This window comes from Chiloscyllium plagiosum, unplaced genomic scaffold, assembly GCF_004010195.1.
Source record: "Chiloscyllium plagiosum isolate BGI_BamShark_2017 unplaced genomic scaffold, ASM401019v2 scaf_4274, whole genome shotgun sequence".
In the NCBI taxonomy this organism is placed as follows: domain Eukaryota; kingdom Metazoa; phylum Chordata; class Chondrichthyes; order Orectolobiformes; family Hemiscylliidae; genus Chiloscyllium; species Chiloscyllium plagiosum.
In genome coordinates, this window is record NW_025213971.1 from 24,859 (window position 1) to 35,700 (window position 10,842).

At 48.0% G+C, this 10,842-nt stretch overlaps 1 protein-coding gene across 1 annotated transcript; it reads right to left on the reverse strand.

Annotated features, from left to right (window-relative positions):
* Positions 1 to 608: 608 nt before the first annotated feature.
* LOC122547764 lies at positions 609 to 5,186 on the reverse strand. The gene is made up of 2 exons (XM_043686347.1): positions 2,183 to 5,186; positions 609 to 2,146 (listed from the first exon to the last, which is right to left on the reverse strand). Exons 1-2 carry the CDS (start codon positions 5,184 to 5,186, stop codon positions 702 to 704), a joined length of 4,449 nt encoding a protein of 1,482 aa, XP_043542282.1. The 3' UTR covers positions 609 to 701.
* Positions 5,187 to 10,842: the final 5,656 nt, after the last annotated feature.

A 10,842-nucleotide genomic window follows, 5' to 3' on the forward strand; every position in this document is an offset into this window, starting at 1 on the left:
AGAAATAGTTAATGCTGCGTGAGAAAATGGCACTGAACTATTAGTAAGTCAGCTGTGACTGATCAAGGTGTTACCATGGAGAATGCTTGAGGGAACTGTTGTCACCCAAACTTTATCTAATACAGGGATGATGCAAAGCCTGGACAATCATGCATGAGAGAGTCATGTTGTGAACAAGACAGGTAAGGTAGGACATATTTTCGGTGTACTTTTGAGCACATTCAGTGTTGTTCAGTAAAAGTTGTCCAATCATAACCACATCCATTGATTGACACACTGCTGTGATTTCTGTAAGCTCAAGTTCACTCACTACAGTCTTAACTGGGAATATTATACATAGGAGCTGAGCTAGTTACACTTGCAGACAGTGATTTGCATCTATACACAGGTACCAGCTGACTACAAACGGGAAATGTTGAAAGTGTGCGGCTTTGAGCCAATAGATCCCCACAGATTCCAAGGCCAATTGGGATTGACTGATATGCTAACAGCCAGTGTTTTTCAGTATAAATGGTTCAGATTCTTTGGAGCTAGATATTTTTGTGCAGACGATCTCAAGCATCATTCAAAAACATTTCAAAACATGATTCAAGTTGTGATTTTCTGTCTCGGTTTAACACTTGAATTAAGTTTGTTCTGGATCGTGGAAGATCGAGGGCAGTTAATTCAGTCGGCCTTACATGGGGCTTTAACGGGTGTGGCTACTTCCTTCCTTCATAGAAGATTTTGAAATTGAGGACAAACCGATTTGCTGGCCGGGGATGAACCTTTTCTGAGACCAGATCCTCCATGTTATAGGATTTGTCAAGTTGCACGATGATGTGCCGGTTCTCCGGCCGCATAAACCAATCTCTGATGAGGAGTGAGCCGGAAAAGTCACCTTCCTGAATGTTTAAGAGCGTCACCATGAGCTGCATTCCCTGTCTGTCCAGGAAGAGGTTGTCCTTCGTGTGCCGACTGCCCAGGACGATGGTATCGTATTTCCGATCTTTCGCGTAGTTGTCAATCACCTTGAGGCCTCTCGTGCCATCCAGCTGGTACACATCGGCTCCTTCTCCGCCCTTCAGGGTGTCCCCACCATCCAAAGGGAGGAAGAGGTCATCTCCCCCTTCCCCACTCAGGACGTTGTCCCCTCCTGATCCGATCAGCACGTCGGCGTAACCGGTGCCGATGGCGTTGTCCACTGCGTAGTACAAATCGCCGTCGGCATCCGCCCCGAGGCCGAAGCCAACCTCCAGGTTCACCAGCACCCCCTGGCCCTTCTCGAGATCTCCCGCAAACAAGATGGTGTCCGAACCACTTCCGCTGTGAACCCGGTCTGCCCCCGGTCCAGGGTAAAGGATATCGTTGCCGGCACCACCCAGGATCCAGTCTGTGCCTTCACCGCCGTGGATTTCATCGGCTCCCTGACCCCCGGACAGATAGTCCTCCCCAGCTGACCCCTGGAGGGTATCGTCTCCTCCACGTCCCTCCAGCACGTCGGTGTCGGAGCCCCCGATGATGGCGTTTGGCAGCGCATTGCCGATGATGCAATTGCACTGCTGGCGCTGGCCATGGACCGAGACGACCTTGTCCAGGGAGGGCACGGACGAGAGGTTCAGGTGCTGGCTGCCTTGCAGTGCCATGTCCACATAGAGAGTCTGCAGCCCATCCTTGGTGAAAGTGAACCAGACCCCGTCACTGCTCCGTCCCACCAGGTGCTGGTATGCCTCCCCCTGCAGATATTTGGACAGGGTACAGGAGAGACCCGGGGTTTTCAGGTGGATGTGTGTCCACATGCTCCACACCTGGATTTGGGTGAATTTTGCCGGAACCAGAATCTGATCCATGAGCAGGTCCTCGGGGTAATTGTTGATGGTGCACGTGCCCTTAGTCAGGACGTACGTGTCACTACCATTGCCCCCCTCTGCATGGCAGAATGTTGGACCACAGTCAATATAATTGTTTCTCTGGTTGCCATAGATCCAGTTCTGTTGGGAGGAGCCAATTAGTTTGACAGCGTGAGCCAACGCTTGGTTCCGGGCATCTATAAGCACGGTGTGCAGCTTGGAGTTGGACTTGTCCACCGCAAAGACCTGAGGGATGAGGTTGTGGTAGGAGATACCAGGCGGTGGGATGTAAATAGGTAACAGTGGCCAGGAATTATTACACAGTGACGGGGAAGGGACGGTTTCCTGGATGTATTGATCCGGGAGCGTAAAGACTACACCGTCCTGACTACGCAACATCAAGTGGCGATGTGCCCCATCCTTGAACCAGTCCGTCAGGATGATTAAACAGGGGGGCTGCTTTCGGTTCCGAAGGTAAGTGTCGGGTGGATTCGGTTCAAACACTAAATCCTCAAAGTCTTCAGGTAGCAAAAGGAAATCCATCGTCTCCTTTGTGTCCTCGTTGTCAATGGTGATTGGGAACAACCAGGTCCATTGGCAATCGATAATGTAGGTGTCGCTGCCACCTCCCCCTTTCAGAAAATCCGCTCCCCCCATCCCACTCAGCACATTGTTTCTCTCATTCCCGTATAACCGGTCATTGTGGCGAGATCCCAACACTGTCATGATCTGCTGGTTCCCGGGAAATGTGGCCAGGTGAAATTCCACACCGGACTCTCGGCCGCTGAAGTCTACAAGCATTGGTTTGATCTCCGGCCTTGAAGAGGTGTTTGACACTTGGAACATGACAAAGTCGCCGCTGATGAAGGTGATGTGCTGCCAGTCCCAACCTCCTCGCCAGTTCTGGAGAATCACACAGGCCCCCGCTTGGGAAACCGTGTCATGGATCTCGAGGTCGCCGTTGTCCCTCACGGTCACACCGAGGTTCTGGTGATCGGAAGGCAGATGGACTGTGTCCCATTCCTCATCGCTCGACCAGTTATTGATGGTGTCGCAGGCCTTGTCAGCCTCGATCACGTAGATGTCCCTCCCGTCACGCCCCTCCAGGTAGTTGGCACCCTGGCCACCTCGCAATACGTTGCCCAAATCATTGCCGCGGATGGTATCCCCATGTTTAGTGCCAATCACTGAGATGACGGACCTCCAACTCACTTCACTCAGGTCTACAGTCTCTGGTTTGTAGTCAATGGGTGAGAAGTCGAGAGAGATCGCTTGGAGTTCAATCCAGTTGTTCAAGGTGGCATCACCAATGGTAAAGGTGACGTAATCGTTGCTCCTGAACTTCATATGTCGGTACTCGTCTCCCAGGAACCAGTTCTTGACCCACACTTGATGCTGATTGCCGAAGAACAGTCTCAGGTGGTGCTGGGATTTCTTGGCGGAGATCTGACCGAAGGAGACATTGAAGAGGAGCCAATCTGTCGCACCGTCCTCTGCGTGATTATCGATATCGGTCACTCCTCCCCACTCGGGGATGAAGTACAGATCTTGGCCATTGCCTCCCTGCACGCTGCTCCTCTGGGGCCCGAGGTAGAAGGCATCCCCACCGTCCCGTCCCCGGAGACTGTAGTAATAGTCGGAGAGGGAGTATGTGAGCTTGGCTCCCTTGGGGAGTTCCTGGACGGTGTAGAAGCGGTTCGGCCGGGAATTGCCGGTGTAAGAGCCGTGTAATGTGCTGCGGTCCTCAGTCAGGGATCCGATGACCTCCTGGGTGTGCACGTGGATGAAGAACAGCAGAGTGACCGATTTCTCGATCAAGTGAACTCGTTGGGTCTCTCCCATGCCGGCGACCAGGTCGTTCACGGAGCAGTGAGTGGGGAAACAGTGCTTTCTCTCAATGGTTCCGGAACCTACTGGATCGGGCATCCGGACTGTCATACAATTGGCATCATCCAGCTCAATGTCCAGTGCCCCCCCAAAGGCAGAATCCTTCCCGGATAAGAAATTAACCATCCCATGGCACCCATCAGCTTGGGTGTACTCGGTGACTGTAAAATAACTCTCAGCACTCTTCAGCTCCTCGATGAATTTCATATCTTTGCGATGTTGCTCATCCAGCTCTGGGATTCTGTAAATCAGAGACCACGGGGAGAACTCACCCACCACATCCAAAAGACTCTGGGCGATGTCTCGGAAAGCGAGGGCGATGCCCTTGAGAACTGCGAGGCAGCGCTGACCAGTCGATGCCCCCGGGGGCAAGGAGTCCAGGCTGCCCTTAATCTCCGAGTAGAGAGGGTCCAGGCCGAGTCTGATGATGGTCAGAGCCAGGGTGACAGGGGCCATTTCTGGCCCGGCCAGCCCCGTCAGTAAGATGGCAGCATCCAGTGCTGCGTCAGCATATCCGAGCGGGCTCTCCCTCGCCACGTCTTCGTAAATGTTGAAGGCGGCAAAAGCGGTGGAGAGCACTGGTGCCTCAGTGACCTTCCCCAGCTTGGACATTTGTCCCAGGAGGCTCTCGGCTGCTTTGCCCTCCATCCGGGCAGCGATACTGGTCAGGGCACGGCTGGCAGAGTCCTCAAGAAGTCCCGAAACGGCTCGGTTGATGCCCGCCAATTCGCCCAGCCCATGGACCCCCTGTGCCAGCATGATGCCACCCTCCACATCGCGGCCTTGCTCCAGGAATGCTCGGGCTCCCTGGAAACCCATGAGGGTGCCATAGATGCCCAGGGCATGGTTAACTCTCTCCATGGCCTGACCCTCATCCTCTGAGACCTGGTCCAGCTTCCGGAAATGGTCATCCAGCAGCTCCTCCGATGCCAGCTTCTCCACCTTGGTTGGGATTTGAAGCTCCTTCACGATAGAAGGGTCACTTTTGCTCTGGATTTCGACAGTTAAACTGCCATTTTCGAAGTGGGCCGAGTCGCGCACAACCTCATACTCCACCCTGTCCAGCTCCTCTTGCGATTTCACGCTCTGCATTACCTCCCTCTCTAAATACCGTCTATCCTCGGCCATTTTCAAAGCCAGTCTTGGTCGGAGGCTCTTCCCCAGCACCGAGTCTTCCAATTGGCTCATGTAGTCAATCATATCCCGGCTCAGACTTTGCTGGAGTTGGCTCTGCATTGTTGGAGTTTTCGGTGGGTGGTTGGAAACCTGGTCCCTGAGGAGGTTGTCCAAAATATTCTGATCAGGCTCTGGCGGCAGGTTGCGGCTGCTCTGCGTCAGTCTGAAATGTGCCGACTTTCTCACCATCCAGTTTCTCAAGACTCCCCGGGATCGATCCCTCACCATGTCCAACGGGACTGCCTCCAGGCCGATGTTGGCATGGTTGTGCCCCCAGGTGCCCCCACCGGCCATGGGGTTGTGGAAAACTCAGGCATTTCGGAGCAGATCACCAAGCAGAGAGTTCATCAGCACCATCCTGGGATCCCTCACCACCTCCGCTAAGTGAGTTGCCGCCACTATCACTGCATCATGTTCATTGACATTGTGACTGACCTTATCCGTCTCTCCAGTCACCCAGGCTATGGCATTCTGCTTGAAACTCTGGGCTGCATTCATGTTCTGTAAAAGACCCCTGTAGGTCGGATCAAATTCTCCCCTCGGGAATTCACCTCCCGGGAGGATGTACGGCTCAATGTAAAAGTTCTCGAGATTGATCTTCAAAGTGAATTCACCAAACTGTATGAATCGGTTTTCATTCCTCATTCTGGTCATAACATCCCAGTAGGCCCTGTGTATTATTTTCTTCAGTGCCTCCGTAGGTTTTGGAACACTGTTTTCGAAAATATTGCCCCATATTTCAATCATATTGTTTTTGTCCAGGCGAGGAATCCCTAGCCTTTCCCATGCCCTCCTCACTTCCACCTTATTCCATTCTGATTCGAGAAGCTCGAATCTCAGGTCTTGACTTTCCTTGATCAGTTTTTTCACATTGGCCAGATACTGTGGAAAGTTCCGGAATACTCTCACTTCAACAGTTTCTTCATTCTGACCAGACTCTCTTGTCTTCGCAACTTGCTCCAACTCCACATCCTTGGCCATTTCAAATATTTCAATGCTTTTCTCCTGAATGATCTCATCCAATTTTGTGTCGTTCCCCATCATGGGACCAAATTAAATATTTCTGTTTGCCTCCCAGAGGGTGGATCTCTTCGTCTGGGTCGGGTGTGTGTGTCCAGTACAGATCCTCATCACCAAGGTCTTCAAGCTGGTTATCTTCACCCAGCCTCACCCGATGTCGGTGACTGGCTTCATGCCGGAGCCAGTCTTCACCGGAATCTGATGTGACTTTGGTGCCATTTGGGAGGACGCTGACCTTGGTGGTCCGGGCTGACAGGGAGCCCACCTCCAGTCCATGGTTCCGTAGGTCAATCAGAAGATCCCGGACGAAGAGCTCGCCTTCAGAGCCCGCTCCAACATTGCAGGCCACCAGGCTGAGAGACTGCACCGATTTGCTGGGGAAGGAGAGTGGTGATTCAGCACCACGGAGAGCGAGGATTGCCTCAGAGAGCTGATGGGCGGTCAGCTCTCCCAAGGTGGCCTCTTGGCTTGAGCCGTGGCCAACGGCCATCAGCTTTGAGCGGCTGGTCACCTCGGGGACACTCCCCTGGGATGTCGATTTCAGATAAGTGAAGCCTCGTCCGTTCCACTCTAGCAGGGTCCTGTATTCCCCGGCCTGGATTTTCGGTTTGTTATAGATCCAATCGCTGCATCTTGCACAATTTGATCAGATTCCATCCTGAGGATCACTGTGCGATCCTTACCGTCTGGGAAGGAGCTATCGATCTCTTCTCCAACTTCCTTGAAATTGTTGTTGTTTACCTGGAATTGGGGGTAGGGGGATACAAACAAATAGGGAGAGTCTATGGAATAATCTAGAGTGCAAATGACCTAACAGTGTATTGAATGGAGTAGCTAACTTCCAGTTTTACCTCAGCTGGCACTGGCATCATGTCATCCAAGTCCTTCCCCCCTTTCTCCCCCGAAACACACAATCCAAACGAAGTCTGATCGATGAATGTTTGAGGGGAGCAGCATGTTTGGTGTATGCCTGGCTCTGGGGAATGGCTGTTTAGGAAACTGTGGAGGGTCTCTCTTAGTCTGTGTCTGTCTGTGTCTTTGTTGTGTTTGTGTTCCAAAGCCTCCTGATGGAAAGAATTTTTCAAATCGTTTTATAACATTTCTGATTTTATATCAGCAAAGTAGATTCACTCCACTGACAACTTCTATTTTATCTCTACATCAAGGATGTGTCTGCTGTTGAATAAGGTGACCATTGTGTTGGCAAAGCTTCAATTCTTCAGAATTGATTCATTAAAAGATCAAATGATTTCCAATAATAACGATTTCCAAATCAAGTGAGCTATGTTTACACACTTCAAGAATGACCATGTCTGTGTGTGTGTTTCAAATTAAGGTCTTAATATATCCTTCCTATCTGAACATGAGAGCAGATTGAATGATAGAATATCAGTGTTGTGCTAATGGGCTGGGTAATATTTTCTGTATTGACCTCATATCTGTCTATATACCTTGAACCTGAATAATCTGATCACATTATTAATTGTCCAGAAGAACAGTGACAGATTTCCTCCTTTTCCAAACCTAGCTTGCTTCTTAAAATTCATGTGGAAAGTAATGATAGTTAAATTAATGTATTCATGGCATTTGATTCCAGATCTTTGTACCTTTGATATCCCGGTCACACCTGCATCATTCCAACAGTTCATTAATTGGCGCGCTTTGCTGAAAAACAATAAAAGGCAAAGTAAATGTTTTCTGAAATGTAATTTGTTTCAAGGACATAAATATGCATATATCTGATCTCTGCGCAATTGGTTTTGTTTGTGTGTTCCATGTAAGTCTGTTGCTTTTATGCTGTGTGAGGATCTGTGACCGTGTGTATATGCCTATGTGTGTGTGTCTTTGTGTGTTTGCATGTGCACTTGTGTGTGTGTGTGTGTGTGTGCATGTGTTTCCATGTGTTTGCATGTGCACTTGTGTGTGTGTGTCTATGCATCTGTGTGTCAGTATGTGTGCTTGTGTATCTGTGGGTCTGACTCTGCATGCATGTGTGTGTATCTGATTCTGTGTATTTGTGTTTGTGTGTACATGAGGGGTGTTGGGTATGTGTGTATGTCTCTCTTTCTCTCTATATATTGCCTGTGTAACTTTCCAGGAATGTCTCTGAGGCTGATTAAGTTTGTGCCCTTGATTGTACCTATATCTAAGTGCCTGAAGTGTGTGCTAGATTTGTTTACTTGTAATATTTCTATCCACGTCTGTTTGTGTGTAGATTTCTGTGTGGCTGCCAATACTAATTGCACAAGATATTGCTCTGAAGACTGTTATATTAGAATTTGCCCATGGATGTTTAATAGAGTTTCATACTGGAATTCATTGCAGTTAAGGAGATATCAGCACAGCACTGCGTGCTCTCGAGAGTGTCAGGGACCTATTTGACCAGAACAATAAACTATGCCCCTGCTTAAACAATCATATTGAAAAATCCTTAAGAGTACAAAACGTCTGAAACAGAGATTATCTGAATAATTATGGATTACCAACATTATCAGAATGATGAATTTATCATCAAATTGTTTTGTACCAGGCCAGACCCCTTCAAAACACATCAAGTAAGTAGCCTGGACCCTAACTTTGTGAGTTGTTTTAAGCAGGTGGATGGTGGATATTCTAAGAATGATGCAGCTGGGCCCAACCATTTAGATTTAAGCAAAACAGAATTTATTTCTAAGATTACAGAATGAAACACAAACAAAAGACAACAGAATACATCATAAAGTTAGGGTCCGGGCTACTTTCTTGAAGTGTTTTGAGGGGGTCTGGCCTGGTCCATAACAGATTTCGGGCTCTTTGCAGAATTTGTTCTATATTTCCAGGTTGGGATGAGGGTTGTTGGACTCAAAGGCTGCGCATGGCAGTTGTTAGTGTCTTTTGTTCTGGGTGCCGATTTCGGTTGGTTTAAACAGTGCTTTGGATAGCAATGGGTCTTTCAAGTCACCAAGAGTTTTCTGGGTGTGGAAGAAGTGACCCTGGGGGTTTTACAAAAGGTGAATAAGGCCAAGGTGCTGGAATTGGCAGTCAAGCTGGAGTTGGAGCTGCCTCCTTCTGTGAGGAAAGGAGAGATAATTACAGCAATAGCCCAGCATTGAGATTTGCTGGAAACGCCGTCAGAATCTTTGGGGACGGCTAAAATTTAATTAGAAATGAAGCAGTTTGAGTCAGAAGCAGAGGACAAGCAAAGGGCAGTAAGAAAAAGAAACTGTTTGAATTATGATTAAATGCAGAGGAAAGAAAAAAGAACAAATTGCTTTAGTAGAACAAATGACAAAGAGAGAGAAAGAGAGGGAGGAAAGGAAGAAAGAGAGGGAGTTTGAACTTTAGAAGTTGGCACGTAGACAGGAGAGTCAGCTTAAAAGGATGGAGATGAAGGCTGAACATAAGCTTAGTGAGGAAGAGCGTGAGGATGAGCAATCACATGGTAGTCAAAGGCCTGTTGAGGATTTGCTTAAATATATTCAAGTATTGCCTAAACTTGAGGAGAAGGATGTGGAGGCCTTTTTCATCTCATTTGAGAAAGTGGCTAAACAAATTCAGTGGCCAGTGACCATGTGGGTTTTGTTGATCCAAATACAGCTTTTAGGTAAAGCTAGTATTTGCATCACTATCAGAGGAAGTAACTGAGGGCTATGAGGAGGTGAAGAAACCCATTTGATGTGCATATGAGCTTGTGCCAAAAGCCCACAGACAGCGTTTCAGGAATCTAAAGAGGGAGCCAAGTCAAACCTACATTGAGTTTGAAAGGATCAAACAAAGTAATTTTTAGAGGAGAATAAGGGCATTAAAAATAGAGGATACAACTGAAGCTCTTAGAGAATCAATTATTTTGGAGGAATTCAAAAATTCACTCCCTGAAGTAGTGAGAATTCATGTGGAAGTGCAGAGAGTTAAAACGCCAAGATTAGCAGCTGAAATGGCTGATGACTATGAGTTGGTTCATAAATCAACGTTTGCCTTCCCGCATCAATTTCAATCTGTGATGGATAGAAATTTGGGAAAAGAGAAATCCTCTCCTGGAAAGGGAAATGTAGATCTCAGTGAAGATCATAAGAATAACCTACCACAGGGTAAAAAGGAAACCCTTGAGAGGAAAAGAGAAGTTAAGGAGCTCTGGAGTTTTCATTGCAATAAAGTAGGGCTATGTCAAATCACAGTGTAGGTGGGTAGGAAAAGCACTGGGAAGGCAGATGTAGGAAAACAGAATAAGCCAGTCAATTTTGTTGGAGTGTAATGGAAAGCAGAGCAGAAGCTAGAAAGCTGCACCAGAATGTACAGCCTGGTTGAGGTTGGTAAACCATAAACCTGAGAAGGTACAGTTTACTCACATAGGCCAGGAGCATAAGATAAAGAGGTTACAATATAAAGAGATACAAGATCCTCTCAATCTTTGATGTTGAAAGATGAGGAAGTATGTACCTCAGAAGGATTGTTGCTGGAAAATGTGTGAGTGATGGAAATCCAAGGTGAGACAAGAAGTGCTCAATTATTTGTAGAGTGAGGTTAGAGTGTCCAGTAAAGAGTGGAGAAATTGTGTAGGACTACTGGACAAACTCTCAGCTCCAGGAATACAATTTGTCTTTGCTAACAATATAGCTGGTACACAGATAAGAGTGCTGTCTATTGTGGTTGAAAAGCTCGTGGAAATCAGTCAACTGAAGTAGGCTTCAAGGGAAGGGCGCAATTGATATGTGGAGCTTGTTCAAGGAGCAACTATTGAGTGTCCTTGATAAGTATGTACCTGTCAGGCAGGGAGGAAAGGGTTGTGTGAGGGAGCCGTGGTTTAATAAGGAATTGGAATCCCTTGTTAAAGGGAAGAGGGCGGCCTATGTAAAGATGAGGCGTGAAGGTACAATTGGGGCGATTGAGAGTTATAAGGTAGCCAGGAAGGAACTGAAGAGAGAGCTAAGAGCAGCAAGGAGGGAACATGAAA

What these genes read in the sequence shown, in the direction of transcription:
- LOC122547764 (XM_043686347.1), bottom strand. Translation starts at nt 5,186, where the DNA reads ATGGCCGGTGGGGGCACCTGGGGGCACAACCATGCCAACATCGGCCTG. An exon ending in CTTTACGCTCCCGGATCAAT is followed by an intron (nt 2,147 to 2,182) that starts ACATCCAGGAAA and finishes CGTCACTGTGTA; the next exon opens with ATAATTCCTGGCCACTGTTA.